This window comes from Pelodiscus sinensis, chromosome 31 (genome assembly GCF_052426305.1).
Source record: "Pelodiscus sinensis isolate ZL-2025 chromosome 31, ASM5242630v1, whole genome shotgun sequence".
Lineage (NCBI taxonomy): Eukaryota > Metazoa > Chordata > Testudines > Trionychidae > Pelodiscus > Pelodiscus sinensis.
In genome coordinates this window covers 2988253-3006341 of record NC_143082.1, presented here as the reverse complement: position 1 = coordinate 3006341, position 18089 = coordinate 2988253, and the positions used below count along the sequence as shown (strand labels likewise).

The following is an 18089-nucleotide window of genomic DNA, read 5'->3' as shown; positions in this document are numbered from 1 at the left end:
ATGCCTGGCTCTGGGGAGGGGTGTTGTGTTGTACTTAAGAGTACTGCACAGGGTCTTTTCAGGGGGAAAAGGCAAAATGCCACATTTATTGGTAATACAAATAGCCGTCAGCTCTTACCGTAGGCCTGTGATACCGCACACGCAAGCACACACACACGTCTTGTTATTGCCAATAGTTGCTCCCCCCCAACTGCACTGGCCAGGTGAGTTAGGTGCGGGAGGGGTGGAGCCAGCTCCATGATCCCATGTTGACAGGAGGAAAGCCGGGGTCCCTCTGCAAGAGGCCTTAGATTGATAGTGTCTTCACTCTCATGCAGACCCACCGCATCAGTCATCCCATGCAGACGCATCATCTTTGAGAGTCATCATGTGCATTTGCAGTTAGTTGTCTTAATGCTGCCCCATTGGCCTTCAAAGAGGGGGCTTCCAAAAGCAGGCGCTTGCTGCTGACTCCCAAGGCGTCCATAGGTCCAGTCTTCTTTCAATGAGCCCACTTCACAGGTCCCATTGTTCTTCTCATTGTTCTTGGATCTGGCTCCCACCCTTCTCAACTATTGCAAGTGCAGGGAGGTGCTGGTCTTTCAGGCCTTATCCATTCACACCTCGGTCACTCAACAGGACAATCCATTAAGCAAAAGAGGGTACAAAATCGATAAGATACAAGGTTTCTATGTAGAAAGACTTCATAACATTTTCTGTGTTCTATATGAAAGTATACATAATGTCTATGTAAAAGGACTTAAAAAATGCAATGAGAAAGTGATTAATACAGAGATTAATGAGATGTATCTACAGTTGCATTGGGATGGGAGGGGGGCTGGTGCGCCTGGCTCTGGGGGAGGGGTGAGTGCATTGCGGGTACTTATGATTTTTTTTAAAAAGTACTTTATAACAAAAGGAAAAACTTTAAAACACTAGTCCCGTAGCACTTTAAAGACTAACCAGACATGTAGATGGTGTCATGAGGTTTCACGGGCAAAACCAACTTCTGCCCATGAAAGCTCATGATACCATCTACATGTTTGGCTAGTCTTTAAAGTGCTATTTCTGGTTTTTAAGTTTTTCCTGTTAGTCTGTAGCTCAGCTACTTCTCTGAAGCGTAAAAAGAAAAAGGTTGAGAAACACTGCTCGGTACCATTCCTTTTGGCCTCTCTGTTTCCTTTCTCCTTTGGCGAGTTGGACAGGCAGGAAATTTGGTAAAAATATGTCAGAGATTTGCACACAGTGCCCGCTCTGCCTCAGCTGGTGAGGGATAATCTCAGTTCTAAAGGAGTTGACATTCCTGAGGCGATCTATCCCCCCACGTTATGTTGCAGATTTTCCAAAGAAAATGCCGGTGTTTTCTATAGGTCACCCACATCTCCCAGTCGTAGCAGAGACTTGGGATTAACATCAGAAGGGTGTTAATAGCGGCTATACATGCAAACCCCTATTTCTAATTGAATTCAAAATAGCGGAGTGCTTAATTCGAACTCGGTAAACCTCCTTCTACGAGGAGTAACGCCTAATTTCAATTAGGTAGTTCGAATTAAGGGCTGTGTAGCTACTTAATTCGAAGTAGCTGGAGGCTAGCCCTTCCCAGGTTCCCGCTGGTGGCCACTCTGGACCAAACCAGGAAAACTCCTCTCCTTTCCCCCAGCCCCAGGGCCCTTAAAGGGGTAGACTCTGGCCAGACGGCACTTGCCAGAGCCAGCCCTGCCAGCAGTCTCTGTCCCTGACCCAGTGGCCCCAGGATGAGCCAGGCAGACAGTGGCAGCCTGCCATCCCCCGCCCAGTCCCCCAGCACCCAGAGGCCAGCCAGGTGCCGTAGATGGTGCGTGCCCTCCTGGACTAGTGCAGAGGTCATGGACCTCACTGAGGTTTGAGGGCAGGTCCCCAACGTCCGTGGTCTCCGCACTAGGAGGAGGAATGCGGCTACGGCTGCATAGCAGCGACCGTGGCCCGAAAGGAACATAGACACACCCAGGAGTAGGTGCACCTGAAAGTCAAAGAGCTGCAGCAGGCGTACGCCAGGAGCTGCTACCTGCCCCTACTTCCGCGCCCTCTACCAACTCCTGGGGAGCGGGGCGATCCACACCATCCCGGGAGGCAGTGAGCCGTGACCAGAGGGCCGTGACCTGGGCGCACCAGAGGGGCCACTGCCAGCTGTTCCGGCTCCGGAATCGGCAGGGTCGGCCAGGGAGGCCATACCATGTAAGTGCCAGCACTGTCCCCTGCCCGGGGGAGAGGTGGGGAGGGAGACCAGGGACCACGCGTGTGGGCCACGCCTCTCACGGATCACGCAGCCACTCGTGCACATGCGAGCACGTACCATGCCACCCTTGGCAGGTGGCTCCAGCTGTGTGACACTCAGGGGCTGTGGCCCAATAGGCACATGCGTGAAGAGACCTGATACGCTCCAACCCCGGGGTGGGACCCAGCAGGACTCTCTACCTTCACACACCCCCTCTACACAGAGGCAGGGGACATATCCCCCCGCGCCGGCCACACTATACACAGCAAAGGGGCATGGCTGCAGTCTCGGGGCAGCTCCCAGTCCTGGGGAGAGCCAGACATCCTGACCATGGCCTCTCTGCAAGCACAGTGGCTCTGACGGTGCAGGGCATGGTCGCCCTCACATCGCGGGGGGGGCTGGGCATCATCCACTGTGTCCCCAGGGAGAACTGATCACTTCTCTTCTTTCTCTACAGCTGCACCCGCTGCTTGTGCAGGGTGCACCACTCCGCCAGGGACATGCTCCCGCACCCGCGGCCTGCTCCGGACCGCCACCACACGGCAGAGTACTGGGACCAGCACCTGGGGGCCCTGCGAGCCCTGCACCGCACCGTCCAGGCCTGGATGCTGGAGGACCTGCAGCTCCGCCGGGAGCAGCTTGCGGAGGACCGAGCGAGGAACTGTCACCTGCAGGCCCTGCTGCAGAGCATGGTGCCTTGTGCCGGTCCTGCGCCTGCTGCCCCCCCAACTACTGTCCCTCCTCCCACTCCTGCCCCCCTCCCACCTCTTCCTCCTCAACCTCCACACCCTCCCCCTCAATGTCCACACCCCCCACCTCAACCTCCGCACCCTCCTCCCCATTCCCCCGGGGACGCCGAGGCCCCCTCCCTCGCCGTGCTGGGAGGCGTTTGGCCCAGCGAGACCCCCAGCACTGAGTGCTGAGCTTCCCCTCCCCCTTCTCCTTGCTTCCCCCTTCCAGCTCCCTCTTCCCAGTTTTCCCCCTCCCCTCTCCCACCCTTTCTCCTGCCCTCTCCCACCTCCTTTCCCCCGTATCCCCACAGTTTCATTCCCCTCCCCAGTTGTGTTCAATAAACCCAGTAAATATTTTGGAAAATTCATGTCTTTTATTTGACATCAGAAAGGGGGGGCTAGGGAAGGGTAAGTGGAAGGACGTGAGGGAGGAATGGGGCACGAGCCCCCGGTGTGGAGGACCGGTGCGGCTCTGAGGGCTCCTCTGGGTGGACGCTCTCCCGCAGGGCCTCCTGGATCCTGACAGCCCCCGATGGACCTCCCAGATGGCAGCCTGCAGCAAGTGCAGCCGGGCTGATGGCAACAACCCCATGAGACGCACCGGCGTGCCCAGGGACAGGTCTGCTTCCATGTTGCAGAGTGCCGTGGTGTCCTGAGTGAGGGCAAGCAGAGCACTCCAAGACACAAATGCTTTGCTGTCCCTCCGCGAGGTGGACCAGCAAGCAGAGAAACCTGAGAACTGTGGGTATGTCTATCCTACAAAGTTAATTCGAACTAACAGCCGTTAGTTCGAATGAACTTTCATAGGCGCTGCACATACAAACCGCTAGTTGGAACTTAATTAGAACTAGCGGAGAGCTTAATTCGAACTAGGTAAACCTCATTCTACGAGGACTAACGCCTAGTTCGAATTAAGTAGTTCGAATTAAGGGCTGTGTAGCCACTTAATTCGAACTAGTGGGAGGCTAGTCCTTCCCAGCTTGCTCTGGTGGCCACTCTTGGCCAAGCCAGGGAAACTCTTCTGCCCCCCCTCTCGGCCCTGGAGCCCTTAAAGGGGCACAGGCTGGCTACAGTGCCTGTGCCAGGTGCAAGCCTGCCAGCACCCAGCCAGCAGACCCTGCACCTGGCGCAGCATGAGCCAGCCACCCACTGCCACCCAGCCCTCCACCTCTTCCCAGGACCAGGCTGGCGGCTCCTAGGAGCCTGCCCGGGGCCGCAAGAGGCAGGCGCTCACCTGGTCTAGTGCAGAGATCGTGGACCTCATCCAAGTTTGGGGGGAGGCCTCCAAAGTCCACAATCTCCGCACTAGGCACAGGAAAGTGGCCGTCTAGGGCAGGATAGCTGCCAGCCTGGCTACCAAAGGCCACATGCGAACCAAGGGGCAGGTTGGCATGAAAATCAAGTTGGTCCAGTGAGACCCCCGACCCTGAGCCTTGAGCTTAAAACATAAGAACATAAGATCGGCCATTCTGGGTCAGACCAAAGGTCTGTCTAGCCCAGTAGCCTGTCTGCCGACAGTGGCCAACTCCAGGTACCCCGGAGGGGATGGACCGATGACAATGACCAAACCATTTGTTTCGTGCCATCCATCTCCAGCCTTCCACAAACAGAGGCCAGTGACACTGTTCCTACCCTCTGACTAATAGCACTCCATGGACCCAACCTCCATGACTTTATCCAGCCTCTCTTTAAAGTCTGTTATAGTTCTAGCCTTCACAGCCTCCTGCAGCAAGGAGTTCCACAGGTTTAATATTTGCTTGTGAAGAACAACTTTCTTTTATTAGATTGAAGCCTGCTACCCCTTAATTTCATTTGGTGTCCTCTAGTCCCTATATTATGGGAACTAATGAAGAACTTTTCTTTATTCACCCTCTCCACATCACTCATGATTTTATAGACCTCTATCACATCCACCCTCAGTCTCCTCTTTTCTAAGCTGAAAAGTCGCAGTTTCTTTAGCCTCTCTTCATATGGGACCTGTTCCAAACCCCTAATCATTTTAGTTGCCCTTTTCGGAACCCTTTCCAAGGCTGAAGATATGGCATAGCATAGTTTTATACTTTCCCTCCTCCTTCTTCCCCTGGCTTCCCCCTTTCCACCTCCCCTCTCCCACCCTCTCTCTTCCCCTCTCCTACCTCCTTTTCCCAGTCTCCCCAGAGGTTAATCCCCCCCCTCCAGTTTTGTTAACTAAACAGAGTTTCTATTTTTGAATACACATGTCCTTTATTTTTTATATCAGGAAGGGGGGCTAGGGAGGGGTAAGTGGAAGGAGGTGAGGGAGGAATGGGGCACGAGCCCCCGATGGGGAGGACTGGGGTGGCTCTGCAGGCTCCTCGGGGTGGAAGCTCTCCTGCAGGGCCTCCTGGATCCTGACAGCCCCCCGATTGACCCCCCCCCCCCGGATGGCAGCCTGCGGCAAATGCAGCCGGGCTGATGGCCGAGTGCTGTGATGTGCCGAGTGTGGGCACTCCAAGACAGGACTGCTGTGCTGTCCCTCATTGAAGTAGACAAGCAAGCGGGGAACCCTGACAACTGTCTGTCTGGGGTGGGGGTTGGGTCCCTTTAAGCACAGCCCTCGGCTAGCGTGAGGCAGCAGCTCCACACTCTAAGCCCTAACCTGATGCCCTTTTGGCACTGGTTCCTGCCAGCCTTACCTTCGATTCAGGGTAGAGCAGCTCAGAGAGACCTTTCTCTTTTACTTAAGGATAGAATCTCATGGCAGCCTGAAGGAAAAAGTCCCCATGGCAGACCGAGCCAGGCTTGCAGTGTACCCTCAGCCTCAGGCTACTTATTGCTTCAGGAGACTTCAGGAAAGTGAGGACGATTCTTGTATTTTATTTCAAAGTTTTTCTGAGTGTTATTTTAACAGGTAAATTAATCTCGTAATTCATAACTCTCATGTAGTTTATCACTGTGCAATAGTATGAAAAACAATTAGGTGAATGAGGTAAGTAACTAGGAAGTTAGGAAGCATTATAGATACTTACAGTAAGTTTGATACGCTCAAAATCTTTGCTATAACAGTGGTTTCAAATGCTTGATTGAAATATAGGGATGAAATTCATATTTAAGGTGTATAACATGTATTTCTCTTGTGTTTTATAAAACTTACATATTTTAAGCATTTGACATTTTTTATGTAAAAGACATGAACCTCGTGAGAACAGGCTATGAACAAATTGAAGAGAAACAAATATTTAACAGACTGTAAACCACAAAACGTATATGTCTGTAGTTGGTGAAACAAGTAATTTGAAGCAGGAAGGCAGAGCTCTGGGAGGGTGTTCGTTGCAGCCACATTCGCTAAACAATAAATATCCTAAGAGGTGGATTATTTACAGTGGCGTAGTAAGGAGGACGCGCGGGAAGGAGGGTGGAAATTGACCCTGGGTGCCATGGTAGTGGGGTTCCAATATAGTCCCCCTCCACTCCCCCGTCATCCCTTAGCTCGCCTGCTCCTCCTCTTCCTGCTGCCACCGGCTGGATCTCCCCCCACCTCTCTACTGTTGAAGCAAAGGCGTCACTCAGGTTAGGCGGCTAAACAGACAGCTTTATTGATCAGTAAAGCAAAGTGAGCCAAATGTGGTCGGGCCCAGTAAGGCTACTCAACACAATCAATCCTAGTATTTTATACCCTTAACCAAACAGCCTGACAGCTGTTAAAAGCATTTGCGGAAAATCATGCCTTATGTGGCTGTTCTTTAGGACTTTGTAGTTTGCTTCACCTATCGCTGGCAGGTTTTTTGGGCTGCAGCTAAAACCTTTTTACCTTTTATTCATTACCCATTTGCTATAACAGTGGTTTTAAATGCTTGATTGAAATATAGTGACAGAATTGATATTTAGGGTGTATAACATTTATCTAGTGTTTTATAAAACTTACATATTTTAAGAATTTGACATTTTTTATGTAACCTAATGAGAACGGGATATGAACAAACTGAAGAGAAAAAATTATTTAACAAAATGTAAACCACAAAACTATAATTTATACCTCTGCAGTTAGTAAAATAATTAATTCGTTAAACAATAAATATCCTAAGAGGTGGATTATTTACGGTGACATAGTAAGGAGGGCGCGCGGGGAAGGGGGGGAGTTGTCCCATGGTGCCACGCTAGTGAGGTTCCAGTATAATCCCACTCCACTCCCCCTGTCATCCCTCAGCTCGCCTGCTCCTCCTCTTCCTGCTGCCACCAGCTGGATCCTCCTCCCCCCAGCCTCTCTCCTCCCGTCTGACCCCCCGTCCACCTCTGCCGGAGAATTAGTGCATGCGGGGCCCAGCCTCAAACTGGAGGGGATCGGGCAAGACATGGTACAAGCTCCACCCTCCTGCTCCCAGGGTCGGGCTCAGCTGTGTGTCAGATTTGGGGCCCTGCCATGCGGTGGCAGTGGGGAACGGAAAATTTTGCCTTTGCACCCGGGCGCATAACACCTTTGCTACGCCTCTGGCACGTGCACCGTAGGCACAGGCCGGCAGTTACTCTCGCTGGAATGCCCCAAACATAAGGACGATAGAGGTGGGACGAGGCCAGGAGGTGCCGTCACGCTCTTGGTCCCTGGGATACGTGTGTGCAGAACAGAGACGAGGGGCACAGTACGGTCCCAAAAAGACAAGGTGGAAAGATGCTGGCTTAGACCAGCTTCAGAGGTTGCAAACAGTAGCTCTTTCCTTGTAAGCAGGCTGGGTATAGGACCACTGCTCTGAGGAGAGGGCCGGTGACTGGACACTGGGCCCCACTGCCGTGAGAGCAGGGTATGTTATTATTCACTGTGGGTATGTCTACACTAGCCCCGTAGTTCAAACTAGGGAGGCTAATGTAGGCATTCGAAGTTGCATGTTCCCATCTGGTCACCATTTTGAAATTCCACTAGCCCGAAGTAACTGCCCGCGGCTACACGCGGCAGTGAAACGGCAATTCGAACTAAGTCCTTAGTTCCAATTAACTGTTACTCCTCCTGGAATGAGGTGTAACAGTTAATTCGAACTAAGGACTTAGTTCAAGTTGCCGTTTCACTGCCACGTGTAGCCGGTATGGCCCACCGCGTGCACCACGTCTTCCAGGAAAATGGCGACTGGATGGGAACATACAAATAAAGCCCAGGATATTTAAATCCCGGGTTTCATTTGCAACTTCGAATGCCTACATTAGCCTCCCTAGTTCGAACTAGGGGGCTAGTGTAGACATACCCTGTGATATCTGGGCCTCACTGCCGTTCCAGAACGGGTGTTTTTACTGACTGTGGCCACTAGGCCTGATTGCCTCATAGGGATGAGGTGCGATTATTGGGCCATATTCATTGGGTTCAATATGCTCACGGGGTAAAGCACCTTTTGAGAGGCCTCAGACTCCTAATACCCTGCCTCTGAGGGGGATGGGCGTGCTTGCCCCGTCAGACAGGGCTGTAGATAGGAAACAATTTCAAACCCCGCTCACTGAGGGAGACACTGAACTGGATAATTTGCAATTTCAACATTATCGATTTCGGGCTGAAGAAGGACGTGAACTGGTTAACGCATCACAAAGGCACTTTCCCCTCGGTGGACAGTAACATCCCCCACCAAATGCCGTGAATGAGGGGATCAAGTGTGCCCTGACTTGATTAACTCGTTCCTACAATCAACACAAGCATCTTCTTTCTTATCCACATCCTGCCTGTGGAACTTCCACTCCCACTCATCCGGGGAAGTGGGTGTTAGCCACAAAAGCTGATGCTCTAATCTGTCTGTTAGTCTGTAGCTGCAAAAACAACGAGGAGTCCAGTGACTCCCTAGAGACTAACACAGACCCCTCGACCCTGAAGTGAAAGGCCTTGTGCTGCCAGCGTACACCCGATGAGGGTCTGGCCTAGTGTTCCCTGTGAGCTGAGCACTTGGGTGTCTCCCAGGGGGGATTCAGATGCCACCAGCTGATTAGCAGTGTGCCCACAGCCACCAGCCTGTGTTACTAAGGGTGGTGCACATTTTCAAATGCCTCAGTGCACAGAACAAAGTTTATTTTGCACACAGATGAGAAAAATTAGAGGGAACATTGGCGTGGCCCTCTCCGTGTGAGGTTTAGCCCCTCTGTGTCCATTTGTCCCTTCAGTGTGTCTCACCCTCTGCTTACAGGTTCTACTCTGCCCCTAGGCCACTGTCTTTTAAACATGACTCCTCCTGCTGCCCAGTCTTCTGCCAAGTCCCACAACTTCTGATGGTGTCACTCGGCCTCACTCTCTCCCCAGGGGTTGGGGAGCAGACAGCAGGGACTGGAGTACTAGCTGGCTGGCCTAGCAGGGCTGGGGTGGGATTGAGACCTATTGGCACAGCTCTGCCTGGGTGTGGAGCTCAGGTCTGGGTCCAGATTGGGGGTGCGGCTGTCAGAGTGGTTGGGGGGAGTCCCAGGGCTAGAATAGCTGGGGTTGTGGGTCAGGACTGAGGGGTATCAGCAGAGCTGTGGAAATGGGGAAGCCCAGGAGAGAAATGTGGGGGTCGGGCCATGGGGCAGGACACAGACTGTTAGCAGAGCCGTCCTGCAGAGCCCGCACAGCCCTTGCCTACCTTACATCTGGCTGGAGCCAGGCCCCTCCCTCCATCCACAAAGGTGAGAGGGGCTGACCGTGCTCACCAGTGACCAGGCCCCGTTCGCCCCAGCCTGGCTGACGAGCGAGTAGGAGACGAGGGGCCGAAGAGCTGCCGGGAGCGCATGGGCAGGGGCCCGCAGGGCGTGAGATGAGCCAGGGGAAGGGGCAGACGGCGCAGGGCGGCTCACTCTGGTTTCCATTCCCAGCAGGTGCCTCTGAGATCTGCCCTGACCTAATCTGCCCGTCAAATGCCACGTGTGTGAACAGCACCCACTGCGCCTGCCTGGAGGGATTCCAGTCACGAGGGGGTCGCTTCTTCACCGACACATTGGAGACCTGCGATGGTAACGGGCATCCCCGTCCGACCCCAGATGTCCCAGACACTCGGGGGGGAGGGGTGAGGAGTGCCCGGGGAATGAGGGGGGGTTGGGCAGTGGGTCACTAGTGTTTCACAAGGCCCGGCAGGCCCATCTGGGGCGGTTGGGTCCCCCCGCAGGGAGGCAGAGCTCTGGGAGGGTTTCGTTGCAGCCACACACTGTGCGGGTTGACAGGCTGGCAGGGGAGGTGCCGCCCCACCCGTGTGGGGGACGGGGCAGTCGCTGAGGGGCCTGGGAGATTTGAACAGGCCTGGGGTTCATGGCCGGTGGCAGCACATCCGTGGCCTCTGGGGGGGGTCTCACCCCCACCCCGTGGTCTAGTTCTGCAGCTCCCATTGGCTGCGGCCCGTGGCCAGTCTGAGTGGCTGGGGCGGTGCCTGTGGCCGTGGTGAGTGGAGACCCCCTGACCCACAGAGGAGCCACTGCCGGGAGGGGGGTGTCCAGGGGCCATCCAAGGTAAATGCCACCCCCGACCCCCTCCTGCGCCCTGACACCCTCCCCCAGCCTAGAGCCCGACTCCACAGCCAGGCTGCCTCCTAGAGCCATCGCTCCCCACCCCCTCCCCCACCCGAATTCCCTCCCAGAGCCTCAGCCCCTCCCCCACTCGGCGGAGAGTGAGGGTGGGGAGAGTGAGGGAGGACAGGGGACAGACTGGTGGGTGGGGCCTCGGAGAAGGGGCGGGGCCAGGACAAAGCCTTTGGACTTGCCGGCAGCGCTCCCAGCAGGGCAGGGGGCAGCTCCCGGGGCACCCTCCAGCACAGCTGCAGCACTGCCCAGGCGGCGCAGTTTGTGCCTTCGTGGGGGCCCATTGACTGTTGGGCCCCGGGGCCCGGAATCGCTGCCAGTGGGGCTGGGGCAGGATTCTGCGGGCGCTGAGCACGTCCTGAGGGATGCTGAGTTCCCGCAGTTCAACGGGAGTCGAGGTTGGTCCCCGGCCCCCTGAGCCCTGTGAGGACAACACAGGAGAGTGAGGGGGATTCGAGAGCAGCCTTCAGCTCCCTGCAGGGGGGTTCCAACGAGGCTGGTGAGAGGCTGTTCTCAGTGGGGGCAGAACGAGGAGAAACGGTCTCAAGTAGCAGTGGGGGGTCTCGGTTGGACATTAGGACGAACGATTTCCCTAGGCGGGCGGGGAAGCGCTGGGCTGGGTTCCCTGGGGGGGGTGGAGTCTCCATCCCTAAGGGTACATCTACACTGGTGCAATGAGGAGTAACAGTTAATCAAGGGAAGGGTTTCCGATCGAACTACCGCGTCTGCACACGGCCAGTCAAATCGGGCCACCGGCGTTTCAAAATGGCGACCGGCCGCGAATATGCTAATGAAGCATGGGATATTTAAATCCGCGCTTCATTAGCAACTTCGGTATGCTTCATTTGCCTCCCTACTCCGAAGCAGGGGGCAAGTGTAGACGTACCCTAAAGGTTTTTAAGTCCAACTTGACAAAGCCCTGGCTGGGAGGATTAAGTTGGGTTGGTGCCGCTTTGGGCAGGGGGCTGGACTCGGTGACTCCCGAGGTCTCTTCCAGCCCTGGGATTCTATGACAAACGTTGCTGGGTCCTGTAGGTGCCAGCTCCCACCAGCCACGGCAGCTCAACAGCCACTGGAGGCACCGCTGGGCAGCTCTTGGGAGGATCAGCTGTCTGGCGGCTGGGGGCTTTGGGACGGGGTCGGAGTGAGGGTAGAAGTGATCAGCTGTGACCCCGATTGCTCTCCAAGTGTGCGGGGGCCGGGATCTCCCTGCCGCAGCTCTTGGATTGGGAACAAATCGCTGGGTTTGCAGGGAGGCTCCAGGAGAGAGGAGGGGACCCTCACAGGCCCCAGCACGCAGCCTCCTGCTGCTAGTGCCCCCTGAGCCTGGGAAGGGGCCTTGTGTAGAGGCGCTGCCCTCTATGGCCCTGGGGAGCAGGGAACAAGTGCAGCAACGGAAGCCCCAGCCAGGCCCATGTGATGGACCAGGCCGGGTCTGGGCACAGCTGAGGGCGTCCGCTTACGGCAAATTGCTCAAACTCAGGGCTCCTTAGAAGCCCTGACTGGAGGCCCCTCCCAAATAGGCCACAAACCAGTCGCACCAAGCGCTTCACCTGCCTATCTGGCCAGCCAGAAGCCTCACGAGCAAAACCCCTCGGACACCCGAGTCCTTCCTGTGCCCCAGTCAGTCCCAGGCCTGCACACAGGTGAGGGGTTCTCTCACCTTCCCTGAACAGGTTCTTCCGGTCCCAAGAAACCAGCCACAGTTCCCAGGTCAATTTACCCTTTGGATCTTACCCACAAGATCACGCTGAGCCGGTCCTTTAGAATCTAACATCGAAAGGTTTATTAATACAAGAAAGAAAAGCATGAGAGTAAGGTTGTTAAAGAATCGTACGTTACATACAACGACTCATCCAGTTCTCGATACAAGCTCATAGCAGAGATGTTATAGCTGCTGGCTTTGGTGTAGATCCTATGTCAGGATGGGTTCACAGTTCTTTCCGGCTCATGGTTCCCTTCAAGACTGCTTCTGGGATCAAGAGTTGAGCTGAAGACAAAGATGGAGGGTGTTATAGGCCTCTATTTAGGCCTGCTGACTCCATATTCAGTGTCGTACCTCGGTACCTCGGTGTTTTCGTACCTCGGTACCTTCGGTGGTTTGGACTGTCAGTGTCAGCGTCGTCAGGTCAAGGTTGTCCTGGCACGCTCCTGACAGGACCTCTACTCCATTGATAAACTTTTGGCTGCGTGCGTAACAATCGGTGCTCCCTTTATCTAGAGTGTTAGACCCTGTGCACTTGGGTCAACACAAGAGATCTCTGAGAGGCCCCGGAAACAACAGAGGCAGGCAAGGTTTGAAATCAATCGAGCAGGTTTATTGTCAAATGCGAAGCTCTACGAGTTGATAACAGAGATCAGTACAATGTTACACCACTGGGCACTCTGGCCCGCGTTGACAAGGTACCAACACCAGGCAGGCCTATTGCCATATATCAGGGTATGTCTACACTACAAAGTTAATTCGAACTAACAGACGTTAGTTCGAATTAACTTTGATAGGCGCTACACTAGCGATCCGCTAGTTCGAACTTAATTCGAACTAGCGGAGCGCTTAATTTGAACTAGGTAAACCTCATTCTACGAGGACTAACGCCTAGTTCGAATTAACTAGTTCGAATTAAGGGCTGTGTAGCCACTTAATTCGAACTAGTGGGAGGCTAGCCCTCCCCAGCTTTCCCTGGTGGCAACTCTGGGCACCACCAGGGAAACTTTTCTGCCCCCCGCCCGGCCCCAAAGCCCTTAAAGGGGCACGGGCTGGCTACGGTGCCCGTGCCAGGTGCAAGCCTGGCAGCACCCAGCCAGCAGACCCTGCACATAGCACGGCTCGAGCCAGCCACCCGCTGCCACCCAGCCCTCTGCCTCTTCCCGGGACCAGGCTGGCGGCTCCCGGGAGCCTGCCCAGGTCCGCAAGAGGCGGGTGCCCGCCTGGTCTAGTGCGGACATCGTGGACCTCATCCACGACCTCCGCACTAGGCACAGGAAAGTGGCCGTCTAGGGCAGGATAGCTGCCAGCCTGGCCACCCAGGAGCAGATTTGCATGAAAATCAAGGTGGCCCATTGAGACCCCCAAACCTGAGCTCTGAGTTTAGAATGGCCGTGGAACGAGGTGTACCGGTAGTTCGGAATAGGAATCCTAGTCCGAACTACCTAGTTCGAGCCCCGTGTAGCCGCGCTGCACGGGGTTTGAACCAGCGGGGTTTTAAAAATGGCGGCTCCACACTTATGCAAATGAAGCCTGGGAAATTCAAATCCCGGGCTTCATTTGCAAGTGCGGTATGCCTACATTACCCCACTAGTTCGAACTAGCGGGGTAGTGTAGACATACACTTTCTTATTAAGATGTTCCATTACTCCCCTTTGGCTTACAGTTTGTACCCAGCGTCTCCCTGTGTCCTTCCATGCTCGACCTAACTTACACAATCACACAATTTATCTATAGGGCCTCTTTCTTGGCTCCTGTTACTGAACTAAAGTCTTGCTCACTGGATTGCAGGTCTGTTGCTCTTTTCATGTTATAGGCCTCTATTTAGGCCTGCTGACTCCATATTACTGACCCTCAACTTACATGGCACTTATATCCCTCTCCTGGCATCTTCTTGGCTGCAGCAGGTCACTGGCCCATCCCCATGTTCCATGCTGGTAACCCTTAGGTATCAGTCACATTCCTGAGATGTGTATTGGCACCCAGGGCTGGACAGAGACATGAGCGAGCCAGGCAGCTGCTCAGGGCGCCAACCGACGGGGGGTGCCTGATGGCAGCGGTAAGGGATGCGCTGTGTCCCTTATAGCTGCCATCAGGACCCATGTGCCCGGCTCCCGCAGCACCAGCCCTGTGGCGCCAGCAGCACCCTTGCCCCGATGGCTGTGGGGTCTTGCACGGCCCGGTGCTTGCGTCCTGCACCCGGGGGCAGCGCCGCAGGCCTGGGCCCAGGGCGCCAAAAGGGCTCGGGCCGGCCCTGCTGGCACCTAGAGATTCATTGTCTCCTTGCTAATTGGCATAGCCATAGGCTGAGCTTTCCTTGCCCCTTGCTCTTCCTCATACAGAGAATCTTCCAGCATCAACACATCATTATAACTCCACATACAGACACGATACAAGTCCATGAATAGCATATTCACAATCAGTAGAACAGAAGCTTTTGTTTGACACGTCACATGGCCCCTTTCTACCTACGTTTGGGGCAAACACCCCCCATGGGTGCAGCAGTGATCTGGCTGCTTCCCTTAAAATCCAGTAACGTGACACCCCGATTAGCATTGTCAACTCTCTGAGAGGAGAAAACCAAACACTGTAGCTGCACTTCTTCCCCAAGGCCCTGCCCAGCCCTGCCCCTTCCCTCAGGCCTCACCCCCCCCCCACTCCCTACATCCTCCCTCCTTCAGAGCCTCGCTCCCCCCACTCTTACTCACTTTCACCGGGCTGGGGCAGGCAGTTGGGATATGGGAGGGTCTGGGGGCTCTGACTGGGATGCGGGCTCGGAGGGGGGCAGCGGCAGGGTTCAGGATGCAGGAAGGGGGGCTGGGATGGGGCTGGGAGTTTGAATGAGGAAGGGGCTGAGGGCTCTGGTTGGCCGTGCAGACTCTGGGGTGTGGTTGGGGTGAGCGGTTTGAGGTGCAGGAGGGGATATGGGTGGGGGTGGGGGCTGAGGGATTTGGAATGTGGGAGGGGGCTGTAGGTTGAAGTAATGGGCTGAGATGTGGGAGGGGGTGAGTGAGCTGTGCTCAGGTGATGGCAGGAGAGTGGGTGGGGCTGAGTTTGGGGTGCTGAAAGGGCATCTTGGTGTAGGGTTGGGACAGGCGATTGGGCTCAGAATTGGGGTGCTGGCTTAGCTCAAGGGGCTGCTGGTCAGCGGGGCAGCGAGGCTAAGCCAGGCTTCCTGCCTGTCCCGGCTCTGCACTGCGCCCTGGTCTTGTCCAGCAGGTTCTGTGCCTGCGCTGGGGCAGGTGTGGCAGGAGGCAGGCGTACCAGCCGGTAAGGTCCAGGCAGCGTGAGAAGCCCCATGACCCCCAACGTGAGAGCTGGTCCCCCTGGCCACTTCCCAGGTGCAGGGCGTGTGATGTAGCGGGTCTCTGGCGGCACCCCTGGGAGGCTCAAATCAGGGCGAATCGCTCACAGACAGGGCTACTTACAGCCCACGCCTGGGGCCTCCAGGATAAAGCTCCAAGCCAATCCCAGAGAGCAGGCCCGGCCTTTGGGCAAGGCGAGCAAGGCAGTTGACTTGCTGTGACGGACTGGGCCGTGTCTGGGCACCGCTGAGTGCGTCCGCTCAGGGCGAATTGCTCAAATCCGGGGCTCCTTACAGCCCCCGACTGGCGACCTCTCCACACAGGCCAAAAACCAGTCTCACAGAGCGCTTCAGCAACCTGCCTGAAGCCTTCGGAGCAAAACCCCTCCGACACCTCAGCAATATCCGTGCCCCAGATGGCCCCGGGCCTCATACACAGGTGGGGGGCCCTAGCACCCAATCCCACCTACCCCGAACAAGTTCTGTCCGGTTCCAAGAAACCAGCCACAGATCCCTGGTCAATTTACCCTCTGGACCTTACCCACAAATCACGCTGGGCCAATCCTTTAGAATCTATATCTAAAGGTTTATTATCAGAAGAAAGAAAAGCATGAGAGTAAGGTTATTAAAGTACAGTACGTTACATGCACCGAATCTCCCAGTTCTCGATGCAGGCTCTAGCAGAGATGTTGCAGCTGCTGGTTTAAAAGTTCTTATTGCACATCCTACGATCAGGATGGGTTCACAGGTCTTCCGGGCTCTTCAATCCCTGCAGTGCTGCCTCTGGGATGAAGTGCTGAGCTGAGAACAAAAATGGCATCGACCACATGGCCTCTTTATACTCCTTCCTGGCCTCTTCTTGTATGCAGCAAGTCACCTGGTCAGAGGCCAATCTCTATGTTTCCTGCTGGCTGCCCTCAGGTGACAAATCCCATTCTTTGGGTGTGTCCATAGCCTATTGAGAACCATTGTTCACAGGGCTTTGCTACTCAGCCTGTCCATAGCAATGCTTAACCACATTCACAGAAATATTCAGCTTCCACACAGATTACAGATTCCTACCTACACACATAGACATTATACACTCACATAAATAGCGTACATAAGATCAACAAACAATAATCTCCCATTCAACACCCCACATGGCTCCCCCCACACCAATTTCTGGGGCCAACACCCCCACGTAGGGGTGCAGCAGCGATTTGGCTGCTTCCCTCCAATTCAGCAACGTGACACTTGGGCCCCGCGTATTCAGGACCCCGCGCTGCCCAGCACCTGGACCCGCCCACCTGGCCGCTCATTCTCTGTCCTGACTGGGAGCCACGTGGCCTAGCCCGACACAGCGTCCTGCCTTGGGCCCCACAAACTCTTTGGCCAGGCCTGACAAAGGGCCACTCCTGTGTGCCACGCTGGCCAAGCAGGGAGTCACACGAGCAACTACAAGCACCAGTTCTCCTGTGCCACAGCCAGCGCCACTCCTCACGCAGACGGGACGTTCTGAAAACAGAATCCTCCAATCCCCAAATGGGAGAGAGAGAATCCATCAGATTGCACCCACCAATTACCCAGGTCTTGGTGCAGGCTTGGAGCAGAGAGAGATTAATCGACTGTTTTATGAGTCTCTGGAATACAAGCTCCATTAGGAGTCTCTTTGGGTCCAGTTCACAGCAAAGACGCTTCAGAAGTGAGGAGCTGGAATGAGGACAGAGACAGAGGAACCTCTGGGCCCTTTCACACCCTTGCCCATGTGTTGGGAATTCCGTGGTTCTCCCCGTGTGAAGGTGAAAGTACCTCCCCAAGTGGAGGCTGACACATAAGAGGTTACCGCTTGTCACTGTCTCACAGGTCGCACCCGCACCTGGCCCGTTGGTCCCTGGGCAGAACCCCCAATGGTGCGACAGCCCGTTCTCGAGGAGTCCACTCTCTGCTGGGGTCCATCCCTCTACCTCTGGGACGGTGCCTTTCAGGGCCTTCAGCAGGCCTGTCTCTGCTGTGGGCCCTCAGGAAGGTCCACTCACTCTGTCCCCCTGGGGCCTCCCCTCCCAGAGAGAATAGTGCGACCCTGCTCTCCAGTCCAGATCGACTCAGCCAGCACCAAACAGGAGGGTTTATTGAACTTTGAATGCAGCGAAGGATCTCTCGTGTCTGAGTCTCCCCTGCTGGGCTGGGAGCTGGGTTGTGTCCGGTTCAGAAGCCCCCTTCTTGCAGCTGAGCCTCCAATATCCCCCTAGAGCAGCCCCTCCCCTGTACACTGTTTTGCCTGGGACCCTCTGTTCTCGGCCTCTCCACCCCTCAGCCCTTTGTTCCCCCCTGGCTGGTACCAGCTGGGCAGGTCACTGAGGTCCCCTCGCTGCAGCCCACTGGTCTCCCTCTGGCCAGACCCGTCCGTGCCCTCCGAGCTGCCCAGGAGCAGTATGAACAAAGCCAGCGACTCACGAGCTTTCCACAGACCCCTCACTTGGCCCCGTTGCACAAGGGTTGCCAGGTGTCCGGTTTTGAACCAGACAGTCTGGAATTTGAGCTTTCAGTCCGGTATTTTCTAATTAAGTGAGTTTTATTATTCTGAGTATCACTACGCAGTTCCGTCCTGCCCGGCTGGTACGCGCTCACGCTGCGAGAGTCACACTGCGTGAGCATGTCTGCCCGCCAAGA

At 55.2% G+C, this 18089-nt stretch overlaps 1 protein-coding gene across 3 annotated transcripts in view; it reads left to right on the top strand.

The window, feature by feature from the left end:
* Window positions 1-18089, top strand: part of LOC102454223 (adhesion G protein-coupled receptor E3-like) — a 46663-nt gene that overhangs the window by 2750 nt on the left and 25824 nt on the right. For all 3 annotated transcript variants that reach the window (XM_089774656.1, XM_089774654.1, XM_089774655.1), the window contains exon 3: window positions 9733-9870. In XM_089774656.1, the coding sequence (XP_089630782.1) occupies window positions 9733-9870 (138 nt within the window). The remainder of the gene's footprint in view (window positions 1-9732; window positions 9871-18089) is intronic.